At 36.6% G+C, this 20533-nt stretch overlaps 1 protein-coding gene across 1 annotated transcript in view; it reads left to right on the top strand.

Moving 5' to 3' along the window:
• Positions 1 to 826: 826 nt before the first annotated feature.
• Positions 827 to 20533, top strand: part of THSD7B (thrombospondin type 1 domain containing 7B) — a gene marked incomplete at both ends in the record, with an annotated part of 783939 nt that continues 764232 nt past the window's right edge. Inside the window, one exon of the mRNA XM_080689965.1 lies at positions 827 to 968. Coding sequence (XP_080546091.1) covers positions 827 to 968 — 142 coding nt within the window. The remainder of the gene's footprint in view (positions 969 to 20533) is intronic.

Genomic DNA, 20533 nt, shown 5'->3' with positions numbered 1-20533 from the left:
CTATCTTTCTTCTCCATTCATAAAGTCTTTCAGGGATTTGACTGAATATAAGGGAGGAGATAGACCAGGCTTCTGTCAACCTTGCTTTCTTTTAAGATTTAAACTAAATTTCACATTGATTTCCATAGTAGTTGTACTAATTTATAATCCACAGTGGACTATTAATCAGACATAAAGATGAACAAAATTATATCATCTGCAGGAAAATGGAATTAGAAAATCTTATGCTAAGTGAGATCAGCCAGTCCTAGATAAGCAAGGGTGGTATGTTTGTTTTCTCATATGTGGAAGCTAGAGAGAAAATAGGAAACAAAAAGGACTTTAGATAAATGAAGAAAGAAACCAGTAGAATAGCGGAAAGGAATTATGGGAGGCAGATGGGGAATGGAAAACGGAGGCATGAGGAAGGAGACTGTTTAAATAATGTTATTTATTTGAAGGTATTGTTACTAATCTCATTAACATGTATGGGGATGTATACATTGCTTAGAGTCTCACTATGGTGTATAATTATAATACATCAATAAAAGTAAAATAAAAAGAATTAAAATAAATCAAAGGACTACTGAGTCCAAAGAGTTGGTGATGGCTTCTATGAATAAGAACTGAGACTGTGGCTGATTAACCGCTGACCTTCAAATGTTAGTATTATATGTACCATCTTTATGGCAATGAGAAATCTGTAATACTATCATGATAAAAGCTCTAGCAGTTGAAGTGAGCTTTCATGATCTCTGAGCAGAAGAAACTTACCTGATTTTCTTTTTCTTTCTCTTTCTTTCTTCTTTTAGGAATAGGCAAGTCGAGAGGCTGAAAAATCTGAAGAATGTTTCCAAAGGGTAATCATCTGGCTGTCTCTGGCTGGGTATGGAGGAGCCCGAGGAGACTGTGTCTACTGCTTTCTCTCTTGCTGTCCCAGGCAGCTCTTTTGGAAGGCAAAAAAGATAATCAGTTCACCTGGAAACCAGGTAGGAATTCCAGGGCTTCTCCTTTGTCAGTAATGATCTACTATTCTTTCCAGTCTTGTTCTTATTGTGGAGAAGTTGGAAATATACAGAGAGAAAAAATAAACCCTTTTCTTTATACAAAGCTCATATTAGAGTTTTATTCCCATGTAATTGTCACCTCTATCTGTAAAGCTTGTTATTCTTCAGAAATTTCATGTTGTTGTCGATTAAAGTTATGATTTCCATAGTTACTTCTATTTTTCCTTTGTCAAATATTTCACCACTCTGCAGCACATTGTAGTAAAAATGACATTTGAATTTAGCTGATATCCTCACCTAAAAATGCTTTGGACTAGTTCTGTATGTCTCTTTCTTCCAAGGTTCAAATAAGTTAGCTATTTATTATTATTATTTTTGGTGGTACTGGGGTGGAACCCAGAGGCTTTCTACCTCCAGGCTATCCTCCCAGACCTATTTAATACTTTATTTGGAAACAGGGTCTCACTTAGTTGCTGAGAGCCTCACTAAGTAGCTGAGGCTGGCTTCGAACCTGTGTGATCCTCCTGTCTAAGCCTCCCAAGTGAGGGGATTACAAGCGTGCGCCACCACACACCCGGCGATTAGATATTTATTATTAAAAACCTCTCAGCATAGATCTTGTGCATCTAGGAGCATGAAAGATTATCCTAACAACTTTGCTTATTGGTCGTGACTATAAAGTCACCTTAATATATTCGTGGATCCTTAGCTAGATCATGTAAGTTTCTTTTATGTATGCAAATAAGTTGAGCTAGGGTTTGTAGGCTTATATACAACTAATGTTCGTCCTTAAATATTTCCTTAATATGACTATGGAAAAAATTTGTAAAAATTAGTCTCAAAGTTAGTAATTTATTAACTTAAATTACAAACCCCAAACATCTTTGGCTCTTTGCATTATGGATGCTTTTTTTTTTGTTCTAGATTTTAATTTTCTTAAAGTTTCACAATCAGATTGTTTAAAATATTTATTACTGTTTCAAGAATCCATTCTTGGCAAATATAGATAACTAATACACTTAATATCTTAGAAGGAAATGTGATGTTGTAAAAGATCTATGGTCCTCAGAGAATTTTCATTTTGGTCTCATCATCTGTAAATTAAATAGACTGTGAACGTATTGTCACCATGGAAATATGTATAAAAGCGATATTTGTAATATTTAAATGACTTTGCAAAAATGAAAGTGAATTATGCTTTAAAGTATATTAAGTAAAAACCCTAGCACCATTAGAGATACAGTCTGGAGGAAATTTAATTGCATTAAAGCTGCTATAAATTAATTTAATTGTGGCTTGTACTACCTCATTAGTGATTTGCATTTTTCCCCCTCACAGTAGTTTTTGGAAGCTTTGGAAGTAGTTTGAAAAGTCAACATTACATTTCTGCCAATGGAACTATTTTGTTCTCATCAAAAAAGACAAACATTTTATCAAATTGAAATAAGCATGTTTATCTGGATATACTCCTGTCTATAGTTCTCAAAAATGCAATTAAAATGGAAAGAAGCAAATCTGAAACATGAATGAGGTGTGTTAAGAAAACAGGCTTATTTAGAAACAAATTTTTAAAACATCTGCTTTTTTGAAAGTAGGTCATGGGAACAAGAAAGGGCAGAACAAACTCTACATGAATATGTTCATAACTGTCAAACTTGAGTTTTACAAGTGAGCATTCTGCCCATCAGACACATTGCATGTTCAAAATGAACACCTGGCCATTGCAGTCATTGTTCCTTATGTTCATTGCTTCTTCCCACCTTACAGTGCCATTGACAAAGTGATATTATGTTCTTAACATTATTTGACCATACATTTTAAAAGTAGAAACATTTAAATACTACAAAATTAAAGACAAAATTCCATTTGTGTATTCTATTATTTAATATTTTTCTAACCTTAAGATAATTTTCTTGCATGTGTAGGTATGTATTTTACATATATATGCATATAAATCATGCAAAAATGCATGCACATATACATATAAGTATTCCTATTATTGTTATTATTTAGAATTCTTCTAAATTTTAAGTAAGAAATGGGACAGGCAGAACACTGTTGACAACAGTGGGGAACCTGAGCAGGTTTTAAGGACAGACACAGGGATTTTGCAGTGTCCCCAAGCTGTACCAGTGGGCAGGCTTTATGAATTCTAGGCACAGGCATGTAGTGCCAAAGGGAAAGAACGATTTCTGGAATATGAAGAGAAAACATTATGGAGAGGGTATCTGCCAGATGCTGTGGACATTAGAGGGATACCACTGACCAAAAGTAGAGACTGGGAACATGTGTGGAATGTATGGTCTCTGGATCACTGTCCTCCTGCTCTCACATCTCCAGGGCTTCCACTAGCTGAATCCAACCAGAATCCACAAGGCCAAGAGCCTACTGATAATCCACACAGGAGAGCGCTTGGGCAGGAAAAGGATGGAGGATGGTGGGGAAATCATGGCGATGAAAATATCTAATTCATACATATGTGCATGTGTATACATGTGCATATGTTTCATACAGTTAGAATCATGTTTTCTGTCTATTTATCTTTCAGCTTGCTTTTATTATAGAATGAGGTCTTGATGAATGTCACCTGTTAGTGGGCATAGGCTGACCTTGTGTTTTAATGGTGACACAGCATTTTTTCATGTTTTGACCCAATAATCAATTCACTAGTTTCCTGTTGCTTTTTCTTTCCCTATTGCTTTATATTTCAGAGGTTTCTAGTTTTTATCTTCTAGTTTTTATCTCTTATACATATAATGACCTGGAGGAAGCAGTTTATTTTATTTTATTTATTTATTATTTTTGTGGGTCTGGGGAGAGAACCTACAGGCATTTGACCTCCGAGCTACATGTCCTGCCCCATTTTGAAACCGGGTCTCACTAAGTTGCCGAGAGCCTCACTAAGTAGCTGAGGTTGTCCGCGAACCGCGATCCTCTGGTCCCAGCCTCCCGAATGCTGGGATTACAAGCGTGTGCCACCACACCTGGCTCTTGGAGGAAGCATTTTAAAGGTAAGCAACAGATTGATTTCAGGAGTCATCTGGAGGAATTCTATATCATCACCTTTTTTTGTGTGTGTGGTACTGGGGGTGGAACCCAGGGGCTTTTCTACCTCCGGGCTATGCTCCAGGACATATTATATACTTTATTTGGAAACAGGGTCTCACTAATTTGCTGAAAGCCTCACTAAGTAGCTGAGGCTGGCTTTGAACCTGCAATCCTCCTGTCTCAGCCTCCCAAGCACTGGGATTACAAGTGTGTGCCATCACGCCTGGCTATGTCATCACCTTTAAAGATAACTTTACCATCCTAAAATTTGTTCCTTATTTGTAGTTGATTTGATTAAATTTTATTTTGACTTTATAAAAAACAGTTTTTGTTGAAATTAGCTGTATATTTACCATATGTTATTAAATCCAAGAATACAAATCCAAAGAGGTATCTAATGGTCAGATGTTTTCTCTCATATGCAGAAGCCAGGGAATAATTTGAATACCAGAGGGACTTTACATAATGAAGGAGAAACTCCAGTGGAGTGAGGGAGGTAGTCTAGGGGATGTTGGGGAAAACAGAATTAATTCCATTGACATGTACATACTTGAAAATGCCAATCTCAATGCAATCTTAATATCCAGTATGGGAAAGGAAGGAGTAGGGAGGCAGCCAGGGGGAAACTCACCAAGTGCTACATGCATGTATGCCACTATCACTGTGAACTACATTATGATACGAGACTAAGATGTACCAATAAAAGTATAAGAATTACACTTCTAACATAATCTGGAATTTGAACATATTTTCATGGAGACTCAAATAGGTATAGTTTATTTTAGAAACTTAGAAACTATCCTCTGGGCTTCGATGATCGCGTCAACTGTTTAAACTATTGTTTTTCCCCTTGAATCTGAAGGTTAGATATTAGTCTACCTCATTCAAATTAGAGGCTTTTATAGGTGAGTCCTGGCTTTGGACAAACAGTGGATTGATAAATAGCAAGTGATAGATTATGTTGCTAAGACTGTCCGTACTAAGGAAGAGTCTGGTGAGGTTGTAGGCTGTGGGGTTATTGATCTGGCAAGGTTGTTGATGCCTGTCATCACTGTGATGAGATCCTCTGATCTATACGTGGTGTCAGGCAATGTGTCATCTATGCCAAGGAAGAGAGATGATGCCAGCAAGAGAATCAGGTAAGGAGCAAGGTTGCCTGTTGTTTTAGTTTAAATTTACCAGCTCTTCCTGTGTGCTTGCTTTATAGAAATAAAAAGATCATGGTCTCTGAAGCAATAGTAAATTGGTAGTTTCTTTAATATTTTCTCAGTTTTGTTCTAATAGAAGGTCTCATCCTACTAATATGTAATGAGTAATTGCTTTGTGCCTGGCACTTTCACAAAGAATGCCCAAATTCTCAGGAACAGGGTAATAATCAGGATGAATAGTGAGAGAACATGTTAGATGATGAGAAACTCTAAGGAGGACACAGAGAGAGAGCGAAAAAGAGAGATGGATATATGGAGGTAGAGGAGAGACTGAAAGCTTAAGCAAGTTGTTTGTTCATGGGATGCCACCCTCAGGAAATGAATTTAAATAAGACCTGAAGGAGTGAGTGAGGGAGCCAGCCAGGGTGTATTGAAGAGGACATTCCAGATGGAGGGCTGAGCAAGATTAACTGCCCTGGGGCAGAGAGGTGGCCTGCATCCTGGAATAGAAGCATGGAGAGAGTGACAGGGGATAAGGAGAGAGGTCATGGGACTGAATCAGTTGTGGCCTCAGAGGTCATGGATTTTGCACTGGATGAGATGGAAAGACACTGGGGCGATTGGAGAGAACATTAACATTCTCTGACTTTTTTTGCAAGAAGGTTTAGAAAGGATCGTTGCAGGTAGCCAGTTGAGAAAGGGCAGAGTGGGGAGGCCAGTTCGGCCATTCCAAATGACAGAGTGATGATAGAAACTTAAACCAAAGTTGTGGCCAAGGAGATGATGAGAAAGTTTGATTTGGGGTACATTTTTGGCCATAGTTTTCAAACAGGGTTAATTTTGATAACTTCTGAAGACACATCTGGTTGTCACACCTGGTGGATGCTATTGACATCCAAGGATGCTATTAATCACCCTAAAACACACTGACCAGCTTCTCCCTCCATAAATTATCAGTTACTACAATATCAATTGTGCCTAGGTTGAAAACCCCCTACTTATGGTCGAACCCATCAGGGTTTACTGATGGGGGCTAGGAAGGAAGAGACACAGATGATACTGACTTTGACCAATGCAGCTAGAAGAATGGAACCTACATATTTAAAGTGGGCTTTCTATAAAGGTGTCCTTTTGGTGGGAACAAGTATTAGGAGCTCATTATTGGGCTTTACTTTATTGTGTCCCTGAGTGTTTTCCAAAAGCTCATGTGTTGAAGCATGTCCCCACTGCAGTAAAGTTGAGAGGTGGGGCATGGCTGGAGGAGGCAGTCCCTGGAACAGTGCCTTGGGGACTATAGATGTCTCTAGCTAGCCTGCTTCCCTTATGGTTTCTGCTTTTAGTTGCCATGAGATGAGTCATGTTCCTCTGTCATACTCTGTTACTGTCTTGGAGCCAACAGACTATGGACTGATGATCTGAAACCATGAGCCAAATGAGCCTGTTTTCCTCTAAGTTGTTCTTTTCGTGTATTTTGGTCACAGCCATAAAACAATTGACTAAAATAAGTATGCTTAAGTTTTGAGCCTGCTAGAAATTCATGTAGAAGTTCTCACCAGGAAGGTGGATACATACATAGGATCTGAATTCAGAAGATTTTGCTAGAAAAATTAATTTGTGAGTTACTAGCAATGAGGTAGAATTTAAATTCATGACCTTGGGAATGAGTAGGTGAGCTTGACATTTATTATCTTGAATATGTAGAAGATAACTTTTTAATTATTTCCTTTTGGAAGTCAAATGACATTAAAAATTATTGTGGTAAAAGGAATGTATTATAAACTTTACCATTTTAACAGTTTTAAAGGTATAAAACTCAGTGATATTTAGTATGTTTATAGTGTGGTAGAACCATTACTGTTAGCTGGTTCTGGAACATTTTCATTATTCAAAATTATATTTTGCAAGTAAGCCTATAAAAGACTGGAAAACAAATTTTGTTTTGGATAATAAGTTCTGAAAGAAAAAAGATTCCCATATTTGTTTCTTTTTCGACAGCTCTTTTAAATAGCTCTACATCACCCTCGGAGATATTCTAGCAGAGTAGAAAGAGCTGAAGTTTTGTGCACAGGCAGGTCCATGTTCAAATCTTGAGACTGAGGGCGAGAAGGTTATTTAACCTTTCTGAGCCTTTTTATGTATCTGAAAATGAAGATAATGATCAACATTTCAATAAATGTTTTGAGAATTAAGACAATAAATATACTGAAATAACTAGTGTGTAGGTATAGTGGCTGGCCAATAAATGTTAGTAACTGTTTTTAATCAATATTATATAGTAATTTTAGGCTTGAAATGTTTATGCTTTTATATTATGTAATTCTTATATATTTTTTATTCTTAGACACAAAAGGAAAGGTTTACAGCTATATCACTTTATTAGTAAATGATAATAAATTGTTTTACTGACATTTTAGGTCTAAAACTTTCTTATTATATTCCAGAGTCTTAAAAAGCTTTAAGTTTGATTACTTTTATTCAGTGAGAATAATGACCTATGTTTTAAGAGCTGAGTAGATAAATTAGAAAAAAAATAAAAATGATATTACATAAAAATAAAAGGATCCTACATGTATTCATGTTTAATTTTAGATTAAATAATAATTATAATGTTGAGGTACTTTAAAGTAGAAATTGGACTATATAAGAATATATATATATATATATATATATATATATATATTTATATATTTAGAGAAAATAGCATTTTCTTAGAAGAAAACTTTAAAAAAATTTTTTCTAGAAGTTCATGAAATATTTCTTTCTCCTGGGAATTAGATTAAATTAAAATAATTTTAATTACTTCTATGACTATTACTGTAGGAGGCATGTATTTAATATACTCTCAGTGGTGTTATTTTGGTGGTATCAAAAATCATAGATGCATAAGGCATGGGGTTTACTGCTAAAGATTCCAGTTATTTTCCTTAGAGACCAGAAGCACTAATTTTATAATATTACAAATAAGTCAGAAGAAAACCTATATTGCCTAAATAACATAAAAATAACATAAATTACTCTGCTATTTTTATTAACTAGCACTAAAATATAGGCTTCACGAGGACAGATTTTTCTAGTTTATTCATAGTTATATTCCAAATACCTAAACCATAGATCACTGTTGCATAAAATATTCCCAGCATATGGGTGAAATAGGGCAGTTTGTGTGTGTGTGTGTGTATGTGTGTGTGTGTGTGTGTGTGTGTGTGTGTGTGTGTGTGTGTGAAGTTTGGGGATTGCAAGATGAGAGGACAAAGTAGAAAAGGATGATTCATGTTATTCTACAGTGTAACTATATTGAGGACAGAATATAAAATGACTGAAAAACGAAATCAAACTCATAAATCAGTAAATGGGAAAAAAAGATTTATATTTCAAAGTTGCTTGGTTCCACTTCTCCACTTGGTACCAATTCTCATTTTCTCTGTGAAAAATGTTGAATTCATTTATTAAAATAGTGGAATAGGTATACATAGTTTAAAGATCACAATATTGCCCCAGTTCTTATGATAATACATTAATAGGTGCATCTCAATTCCCAGCTTGATTCTACAGAGACAATTCCACAGTTTCAACTCTTCTTCATGTTTATTCTCATATTCACCTTCATATTTCTTACCCCCCTTTTTGGTGCCTGTGATTGATCCCAGAGACATTTTATCTCCAATTACTCCTCACCCTTATTTATTTTTTAATTTTCAAACAAGGTCTCACTAAGTTGCCGCGGGGCTCTCTAGATGGCTGAGGCTGTCCTGTGTCTGCAATCCTCATGTCTCAGTCTCCCAAGTACTGTGTTTACAAATGTGTGGCACCACACCTGGCTTCACCTTCCTATTTCTAAGCAACATGCTCATTCTTGATATTTTCTGATTTATACATTTTATGTTTTCTATGGATACATTGTTATGCTAGTGGATAATTCACTTCCCATTTGCCTACCCCTCCCCTCCTAACTGCAATTCTTCCACATAGTTATATCAAAGTGGTTAAGTCTGTGACTGCTTATTTTCTGTGTAGATATTATCTGCCCACCAAGGCAGTGTGTTTTGCTTTTGCTTTCTTTCTTATTTGGTTCTTTATTTTATAGAGAAATGAAAAGTTGCCCCACTTTTTCTTGTTTTGGCCTTTTTTGAGCTGACTCTTGCTTTTCCCTTAATGCTCCATCTGAGATGTCAGGTGCCTGGGCATTCAAGCACAGTTTCAGAGGCTCCCCAGTCAGCCTGCACTGCAGCATGCCGGTCTTCCGTAGGACTTTTCTTCATTTCCTCTCATCTTGGACCCCTTCCTTCCTGTTCTGTATTTTTCTTCCTTGCCTTTTATTTTTTATTTTTTGGTTTTTATTATTTATTTATTTATTTTTAATGTTTTTATTTTTTGTGGATCATATTGAAAATGGCATACATTCGGACTGTGCTTGGTTCCCCCCACACACTTCCCCTTCCCCTCCCAACAATGAATGTCCATGTTAACCATTGTACATTCATATTTTTACACATATTTGAATGTAACTCATATTAATCATCCTCAGCCTTCTTAGTCTCCTACCCTTCCATTTCTGGTTTGCTGAAGTTTCCCCTCCATTATCTCCACTACCAGATTCCCTCTGGTATTCCTAATACTCCCTAGTTTGGGCATATTAGAGAAAACACATGTCCCTTCTCTTTCTGCGTTTGGCTGATCTTACTTAACATAATGTTCTCCAGGTCTTTCCATCTTCTTGAGAATGACATGATTTTGTTCTTCTTTATAGCTGAATAGAGAATTCCATTGTGTGTATTTCCCATAATTTTGCAATCCATTCATGTGTTGATGGGGACCTATGTTGGTTCCATAGTTTAGAACTGGTCAACTTACCTCTGAGTACTGCTAAGATAGGGTACATTGGAAGTAGTTTTTCAAATTTTGTGTTGCATATACATAACTGATAGCTTGAGTGTGGGATTCAAAATTAAATTCATTTTTTCCTTCCCATTTTAGTAAGTCTTGCTTCATTATACTAGGGCCTCCAATGTTGTGATAATGTTCCAATTACAATTAATATTCCAATAATAATTGATGTTAATAATTAATAATGATGTTAATAATTAATAATAATAATACTGTTCCAATAATAATTTCTAAAAGTTTGAGGTCACTCTGATCTCTTCTCCTTGTCCACCGGTACCTGCCTGCTTCCCTCTTTCTGGAATCTTTAATTCCATGAATCTCTAACATGTCATGATTCTATGTCTTGAGGTATTCCTGTTTTTTTGAACATTATTAGAATATTTCATGTGGCCTCTTTCTGAGATTTATTTATTTTACAATTTCTCCTCCTTTCTGGTGTTTCTATTCCTTCTGAAACTTCTTAAACAGATGTTGGAACTTTCTAACTGATGTTCAATTTTTAGACATTTTCTCTGATTTCCTTTGTATGTATTTTCATTCTAGTTTCAAAATTTGTCTTCTCTTTTACATTTCAACCATTCTTTGGAACGTTTGTCAGCTATTAGTTTAGTTCATAAGATCTTTTACTTTATTCTAAGATGTAAAAGAAATTGCGGCGTGTTCCATACACGTGGTGCCTTTTCATCCAGAAGATGTTAATTCTAGTTTTTCCCTTGTGTTCTCTTCACCATTGACTCTTCCTCTAGGTCACTGTTTCTGTTTTTTTGAGGACGACAGGCTTCTGAGATGGGTAGTGTTTTTCTAATGCCTGTTGATTATTGGCTATCTTACTAGTGTCTTATATTATTAAAAATGAAACACAGAATAAATGGCTATTCTGTGCACCTGACTCTATCATTGGACTTCACTGTCAGGATTTCTTGAATGTGTGTGAGCTGACTTTTTTTTTTTTTCTTATTGGAGATGGGTTTCTCAAAAATCTATATCCATCAGTACCTAAAAGTCTTTTTTCCCTGAGGCTGTATTATTTAAGGTGAAGACTAAGCAGGTATAACAAAGATGCTCTCAAATATAGAGGTTTCAAATAAACTCAAAAAATCTGGAAGGTCATCTCTCAGCTCATGTGAAGGTCACGTAGTGGTCCAGATTGACTGTCATCTCTGCTCTGAGTGTTTATTCACCTGGACATTTTTCTTTCGTCTTAACAAAGGACATTATCCTTCTCTGTTCATCCAAGCTGGGCACAGGCATTTCGACTTTCTAGGTGATGAAAAGGGCACAGGGCTCGAGTCTAGAGCAAGAGATTGCAAATACATGACACAGAAGTTACACACATGCTATAATTCTCTATTGCTGTGTAACAGCTTACCCCAAGATGATGGTTTAAAATGATAATAGCCATTAATTGTGTTCACACATCAAGATGTTACAAGGCCGGGCTAGGTGTTGTCACTTGGTAGCTAAGACTGAGGTTTTCCAAGAGAATTCTTCACTCACATACTGGTGCCTGGACTTGGAATACTCAATCAGCAAAGGTTTGAACAGGGGGACCCTTCAGGTACCTCTTTCTCTCTGTGTGGTCTCCACATGGGGGAGGGGCAGACAGGATTCTTGTATGTTGACTGCAGACTCCTGGAGCAAGCTTCCACAGAGGAACAGGCAACTTTGATATGGCTTTCTAGCCTAGCCTGGGAGTTATGGATGCTGTGCTCCATTGGTTACACATACACCTCTAAAAAGATTGCTTAGCTTCCACCTCTTGATGGGAGGAGTAGCAAAGGATTTACAGACAGATTTGAAGACCACCATGTTCCACCACTATGGAGAGAAGGAAGGCACCTGGTCACCCCTAGCCACAAGGGGAGATGGGAGATATGCACTGTTTGGACAGCCATATACAAAGGGAAAAGGAAAATACATTTAGTCATAGTGAACATCCTCCATTACAGGGGCGATTCAGTGTCTCCTAAAATGAACACTTCTTACACCTCCCTACTCAAAACGGCCAGGGGAGAGGTCTCAGTGGAGGTGGCTCTTTTTACCTCGTTCCTCTTTTGAATGGAACAAGGAGTTCTTCCCTTCTACTTTGTTCTAAAAAAAAGTTCTCTTGAGTTGAATTTTGCTGTTTTGTTCCCCTGTAGATATTGTCTAGGGATACAGGAAAGAGTCTAGGGGACCAATTAATTCCATTTATGGATAATATTCTCCGTTTCAAATTGCGATCCTTGCTCCTCTTTCATTGTCTCTAGTCCCCCAGTCTTCCCTGAGTTCTGCTGGTATAAATTGGCTTTTTGATGTAGGGCTAAATCTGTAGCTTCCTTTACCTAGCCAAGAAGCCAAGAAGCTCTCTACTCTTCAAGTTTCAGGGATGATTTCAGTGTTATTGACTTCTGTTGCTGTGTTTCTGACCTTTTTGTGTTGAATCTTTTGATGCCTTCATTGTCATTACAGTGGAGTAATAGGGTGTGAAAAATATATACAGATAGCATGCCTCCCACAGTGATAGGATGTCTTACCATTTACTTTTTATTACTGGCTATTTATTCTGGAGTAGAAAATATTCCAAACTAGGTTAATCTCATGCTCACTGACCTACTTATTATCCTTTACCATGTATTACAAAATCTATTCATAATAGAATTAATTGGCTAACAAACTTTGTCCAGGTTAAACTTTTTAAAAGAAAGCCTAATTCAAATGTTCATTAGCTCTACATGATAGTGGTCAAAATGAACTATTAGATGTGTGATTGATATGGGAAAGCTTTCTGATTTGTGGTCAGATTATCAATGGATAAATCTTTTTATGGCACCTAAAATATATGTTTTCAACTTTGCCTTACATGCCAAAATTTTGATATTTAAGTTTGAATTATAGTTGATAGAGCTTTTTATTCAAAGAAGTAAAGGGGTCAAAGTTCAAAACAAATCAGACCTTTCAAAGCCAGGTGGAAACATGAATTAAAGAGCAAATGATGATATGAAGTATTCATGAAGCATTCCAAGAAGTTTGCTTTATTAATATCTTCATGGGCAAGACCTCAGGTGATATCAAACATTGCCAATCTTGATTAGAATTTAAAAGCCCACCTTTAATGGGGGTTTCTTATCTGTTTACTCTATACATGCAATTATTTTATATTCAAAACAGTTCACAAAACTTTAGTCACAGTTGACATTCCTGCCATAAGTTATATTTGAGACGCAGAAAAATAATTTAGAAGTTGTGTATTTTTTTTGTGTGTGTGGGTCTGGGGGTGGAACTCAGGGGCATTTGACCTCCGAGCTACACCCTCTGCCCCATTCTTCACTCTTTATTTTTGAAACAGGGTCTCTCTAAGTTGCAGAGGGCCTCACTAAGTGGCTGAGGCTGTCTGTGAACCGCTGTTCTCCCGTCTCAGTCTCCTGAATGCTGGGATTACAAGCGTGCGCCACCATGCCTGGTTTGAAGTTGTGTATTTAACACCATTCATACTACTATTTTATTTAATAATATCTGCATTAAAGCAGATCTTCTTCACAAAAAACCTGACCATAAATTTATTATCTCATAATTCTATTACTTTTCTGAGTTAATATAGGAAGCAAACTATGAATTATTGGGATAATCTATGATATCATTACCCCCTTATTACATTAAACAGTTCCACTTTGCCAAAAAGTAAAAACTAAAAAGCTGTTGTATAAATAGATTTATCACCAATGGTGGATTTCACTCATGAGCACATTACTATAAAACACCCCAATAAATGGCAGGAATAACACATGGATTATTTTGTGTATGTATGAATGTGGATATTTCCTTGGGTTTAATAATTTTTTAATTGAATACAGATGCTCCAAAGATTTCCATTGCTAAGTATATGTACAGTGTTTAAAGGATGCTACATTTTGAGTTTTTAAATTTATTTTGGATTTTGTAGAAAACTGTTTGAAGTTGGTTGTAGTTTGTACACACCTGTAATCCCAGTACTTAGGAGGCTTAGACAGGAAGGTCACAAGTTTGAGGAAAGCCTGGGAAACTTAGCAAGACTCTGTTTCAAAAAAAAAAAAAAAATATATATATATATATGTTAAATAGCACACAGGCGGAATAGCCTGGATTCCACAGTGCCACAAAAAGGGGAGGGGGGTAGGAGGGAAACTATTTTGAGACTTCATTACTTAGCTATATATTTTTAAAAATTTTATACTATTTTCAGCCAGGCGTGGTGGTGCACACTTGTAATCCTTGTGCTTGTGAGGCGGAGACATGAGGATCCTGCAGGATCAAAGCCAGCCTCACTGGCTTAAGAGACCCTGTTTTCAAATATATATATATATATATAATAGGTCTAGGAGTGTAGCCCGGAGGTAGAAGGGTTCCATCCCCAGAACAATAACAAAAGTATACCATTTTCAAATACTGATGTAAATCTTAAAGGAACTGATTCTGCATGCTAGGTGGGATAGTAGGGTGTTCGAGCAGGAGTGCTGAAATCTGAGTGGGTTCTAAGCTAACCTGTGTGTGACAGGGCAAACTCCTTAACTTCTTGCCTCAACCTTATCAGCAAAAAGGGAATAAATATGAAAGCCATGGGAATGCTAGTTCATATCCTATAGTATATAACCAAACAAAATTTTCAGTACTCAATGTAAATATTATGTGCTAAAAGTCATATTAAGCACTAAAATAATCACTCTTTGTTACTAGCCAGTCGGTGTTACTTGAAGTAATGGATTCCGTGTCTTTACCTGCTGACAAGTAGAATATAATACAGTTTGGATAAGTAGACATGGACCTAATACCAAATATAACTTCTCTATAGAAGTCTTTGGGTGATCTTTTTCTGTGCTTTAATTTCTTTTTCTTTCTTTTTTTTTTCTTTTTTTCTTTTTTTTTTTTGGTTGTACTGGGGTTCCTGGAAGCCCTTCTACCTCTGGGCTACACTCCCAGACCTATTATATATATATTTTTTTATTTGGAAACAGGGTCTCTTAAGCCAGCGAGGCTGGCTCCGAACCTGCGCGATCCTCCTGTCTCCGCCCCCCAAGCGCAGGGTTTACAAGTGTGCGCCACCATGCCCGGCTCTGTGCTTTAATTTATAAACTACATTTAAAAATTTTCCATTTCTAATGCTTTTTTTTTCTAGTGACGTTCCACTTTACCCTTATCTGTTTCAAATATTGGACCTTCAAGTTTCCCCTGATATTTCTATCATAAAACTCTTACTGTTTTCAAAGCAAGAGCTGTGGGATTCTGTCCAAAGCAAGCAGAATGTAGTGTCAGTGTTGTCTTAGAGTAGATGGTGTGTGGCCAATCTTGAATTTGAGCTTAGATGGATTCAAAGGATTAACAACTTCTATCTTCAGAGTTAAAATGAGGAAAGGCAAGTGTGCTTGTGGTACCTTTATGTATTTTTTAATTTTAATTTTTTAATTTATTGGTGCATTGTAATCATCCATTATTAGGAGGTACAAGATGGTAAAGGCACACATGCACACAGCACAATTTAGCCCTTGTCTAATGGAGAGAATGTCTACTCCATTCTCTCCCCCCTACTTCCTTTTCCAGTTCAGCTCAGTGGCTGATTTTGATTTGTTTGTGAATGTACATCATGTGTATTAGAGAGCTGCCTTCCTCTTCCCCCGTCCAATCTCTCTTGGTTATGCTAAGTGATATTAGCCAGTCACAAAAAGTGAAAAGTTGGATCTTCTCCCTAATATGTGGAGATGAGTAAAGAAGGGGACCTAACTGAGGTACTTTTCTATGTGATAATAAGATCAAAAAGTTGTTGTAACCCTTTCTCTTTCAGATGTCTCCCCTGGGCTTTATAATGGATTTAAAACGTTGGAGGCAGGGCCAAGAGCCCAGTGTATTTTACAATTGAAGACACTACATTTGAATAGCATAGATACCACATGAGTGGAATTGTTGGATTGCTTGCAAAAACATGCTAACTTCTTAGGAACTATAACCTATTTCCAATATGACTATCATATTCCCACCAGCCATATATGAGGATCCCTGATTCTCCATATTCTTGGTAACATTCATTATTGTCTGTCTTTTTGATTGTAGTAATTTTTTATTTTGCCATTCTACCTCTGAGCTATACTCCCAGTCCTATTTTTTTATTCTTAATTTTGAAACAGGTTCTCACTAAGTTGTGGAAAGCCTTACTACATAGCTGAGGCTATCCTTGAACCTGCATCCTCCTGGCATAGCCTCCCAAGTACTAGGATTACAAGCATGTGCCATCATGCTCATCTAATTGTATTCAATTTTAGTGGGTGTGAAACAATATCTTATGATTTAGTTGTGTATTTCAGTAACAGCTAATGATGCTACGTTACTACCTTTACTAGTATGTATGTATGTATGTATGTATTTATTTATTTGTTTATTTATTTATTTATTTGTGGTACTGGGGGTGGAACCCAGAGGCTTTCTGCCTCTGGACTCTCCTCCCAGACCTATTATATTTTATTTAGAAACAGGGTCTCACTAAGCTGCCGAGAGCCTAAGTAGCTGAGGCTGGCTTCGAACCTGTGCCATCCTCCTGTCTTAGCCTCCCATGCTCAGGGATTACAAGCATGTGCCACGCTATTAGCCACTTGCATATTTTCTTTGGTGAAATTTCATAGCAAGTCTTTTTGCATTTTAGTCTATGTTATTTTATTTTATTTTATTTTATTTTATTTTATTTTATTTGCAGAACTGGGGATTGAACCCAGGGACATCCTACCTCTAAGCTATACCCCCAGCCCTATTTTTTATTCTTTATTTTGAAAAGTTTCACTAAGCTGCTGAGGGTCTCACTAAGTAGCTGAGGCTGGCTATTAAATTGCGATCCTCCTGTCACAGCCTCCTAAGTACTGGGATTACAAATGTGCACACCACACCCGGCTCCTTTTTGTATTTTTAAATTGGAAGATTTTTCTCATTATTGAATTTCTGAAGTTCTTTGTATGGTCTAGATGCAAGATTTTATTAGACAGGACATTTGCAGCTATTTTCCCCTAGTATCTTGAGTTTTTAATGATATCTTTTAAACTGTGAAATTTTTGTATACTGATGAAGTACAGTTTACCATTTTTTAAAAATTCATGGATTATACTTTTGATTCTTTAAGAAATCTTTGCCTCATTCAATATCTGAAAGATTTTTTCCTATGTTTTTTTTCTAAATTCTTTTTTGTAGTTTCAGCTCTTTCACTTAGATGAGTAAGCTATTTTTATAATATAATTTTATTGGTACATTGTAATTTCACATGAAATTCAGAGAGAACATACATGTATACAGCACTTGATGCTGTGGTCTAGTTTGAATTAAATGTTTATATGATATAAGTAAGATTCTAAGTTTTTTGTTTGTTTTAACATATAATTAACCGATTCAGCATAATTTAATGCAAAAGCTAATTTCTTCACTGAATTTTCTTGGCGTCTTTATTCAAAATCAATTGATAAGGACTGGGAATATAGCTCAGTAGTGGAACCCTTGCCTAGCATGCATGAGGCCCAGGGCTCAATCTTTAATATTGCAACAACAACAAAAACAACAACAAACAAACAACAACAACAAATAGTTAATCATAAATATAATGCTTTACTTTTAATTGTTAGTTCTGTATAATTAAAGATTACCTTTTCTAATGCTAGTACTTTACTGTCTTTGTAACTATAGCTTTATAATAAATTTAAAATTTTTTAAATTGGAAAGTGAAAGTTATTCATTTTGCTATTTCAAGTCAATTTCATTTTCATTTCTATTTTAGGATCAGTTTGAAAATTAATTTCCATATAAAAGCCTCCTGAAATTTTGATATTGTTATAAATCTATAGGTAAATTTATAAATAATTGCTATATTAATAATATTGAGTTTGCCAAACCATGAGCATAGAATGTCTCTCCATGTCATGTTATGTCTTTACCTAAAAAATTTTTTGTAACTTTCAGTGTATAAACATTGTACTTCTTTTGTTAAATTTATTCATAAATATTTTATTTATTTTAAATAGAATTGTCTTTTTTGTTAATACAAACAAGTACAATAAAGTGTGTGTGTGTCTGTGTGTGTATGTGAGAGAGAGAGAGAGAGAGAGAGAGAGAGAGAGAGAGAGAGAGTCAGAGAGACAGACAGACAGACAGACACTGGGGAGTGAATCCAGGGGCATTCTACCTTAAAGCTACACCCTGGACTTCCGGGAAGATGGCGACCGAGAAAAGCGGGGCTTAAGAGCCCCGCTAACAACCAATCTCCATTACCACAAAATCAGTGCCTTTCATAGCCAGAACACCATCACCAGAGAAACAAAAAAATCACCAGGCTCCAGAGAGAAAGCGGACTGAGAACAGAGCTCAGAGCCACAGAGGAGATACACCGGCCTCACGCCCGAGGACGCAGCAGCAGCGCCATACTGCCGGCGGCAGCGGCGAATTCACCGGACGGCTACAGCAAGCCGAGGTGAGCCGCTGTGGAACAGCCAGGCAGGATTTCTTGCCGCAGGTAAAATCTAAAGCTCCCAGTGGCTGAGCTCAGCACAAGCTGCAGGGATTCAGAGTGGAAATCAAAACCAAGAAGAAATACGCCAGCCTCACGGCCGAGGGCATAGCAGCGGCGCCATATTGCCACCGGCAGCAGTAGCAGAGAATTCACCGAATCCAATACAGCTACATCTGTGTACTCAAGAACAGTGAGTCAAATTGCGGGCCACAGAGGAGAAATCCCAGTACTGTACTCCCTGGGACTTGACCCAGTGGGGGAGGGGCGGTGGCAGAGATATCACACCATAGGAGAACGTGCAACCTGGCACCCCCCACAGTCTAAAGCAGCCTCTATCGACTCTCTGGGTCGGAGACTCTGTGATACAACCCAGTAAAGGAGTAGTGGGGTCTGAGATACTACTGACTTGAGATCCAAAACATCTTAAGTGAAGTCATAGTGATCCAAGGGAAGAACCCAGAGAAGGCACAAACTTCCGAAATCATGGGAAAGAGGAATAATACTGGAGCAATGAATGCCCACAACCCCACAACATCAGAACCCAATAAAACAGAAAATCAGAGATTTCTAGAAGATCAAATCAAGAAAATAACTGTAGAAATAATAGAGGTGCTTCGAAAAGAACTCAGAGAGAGCCAAAAAGAGATAAAGGATGCAATTAATGAAGTAAAGGCCTCAATTCAAAGCACAAACAACCGATTAGAACACATGGAGAACAGAATCTCGCTCTTAGAAGATGATCATTCCAAAAATGAACGCATAGTTTCTAATCTAGGAAAAAATATCTGACAGCAGGAATCTGATATTGAAGAAATATGGGCCCATTTTAAGAGAGCTATCCTAAGAATAATTGGAATAGAGGAGGGAAAAGAAAGTGAAACCAAAGGGATCAACAATCTCTTCAAGGAAGTAATAGCAGAAAATTTTCCAAACATAGAGCAAGAGGTTGATACACAGGTCCAGGAAACTTATAGAACTCCCTTTAGACAGGATCGGAGAAGAGGATCCCCACGCCACATAATTGTCAAAATGACCAATGTGGAAGCCAAGCAGAGAATCCTAAAAGCAACAAAAACAAAGGGCCAAGTGACATTCAGAGGAAAACCAATTAGAATCACTCCAGACTTCCCAAACCAAGTCATGAGAGCCAGAAGGGCTTGGAGTAACATATTCCAAACTCTGAAAGAAAACAACTTCCAGCCAAAAATTTTCTACCCAGCAAAACTTTCTATCAAATTAGATGCAGAAATAAGAAGCTTCCATGACAAACAGAAACTGAAGGAATTTATGTCTTCAAAACCAGCACTAGAGAAAATACTCAAAGAGATTAACTACAAAGAAGAAATAGCACACACCAGAACCAGAGAAACAAGAGTTTCCATCCAACAGACAACTAAGATTGGTTATCTGTGGAGATTCATTACTTATGTTAGTCTTTTACCTATCTCTAAATGGTATTGTTTGCCTTTATTGTTAATTTTTAGGATTTCTAGTTGGAATATTAATATACCTTCAGATATAGCATTTGGAAATATTTTATCCCATTCTATTAGTAACTGTTAACTCTGTTTACATTGTCTTTGGATATACAATATGTTTTTTTATTTTTTAGGGAGTTTTTATACTCTTCTGTTGCCTGTGCCATTGAAATCATATCCAAGAAATCACTGCCAATTTCAATGTTGTGAGGTTTTATGACCCAGATTTTCTCCTAAAAGTTTATAGTCTTAAGATTTATATTTAGGTCTTTTATCTATTTTGAGTTAATATTTGTATATGGGATTAGGTAAGGGTCCAATTTTATTCTTTTCCATGTAATTATTATTTTTCAACAATATTTAGTTAAAAGATTATTTTTTCCACCACCAAATGTTCGTGGAAACCTTGTCAAAAATAACTTGACAATATAGGGAAGAATTTAGCTCTAGGCTTTTATTTAACTCCAATGGTTTCTATATCTGCCTTTAGAATAGTACTAC

Source organism: Muscardinus avellanarius (genome assembly GCF_963383645.1).
Source record: "Muscardinus avellanarius genome assembly, chromosome: 2".
In the NCBI taxonomy this organism is placed as follows: Eukaryota; Metazoa; Chordata; class Mammalia; order Rodentia; family Gliridae; genus Muscardinus; species Muscardinus avellanarius.
Note: the sequence above shows the minus strand (reverse complement) of the source record. Positions and strands in the feature narration are given on the sequence as shown.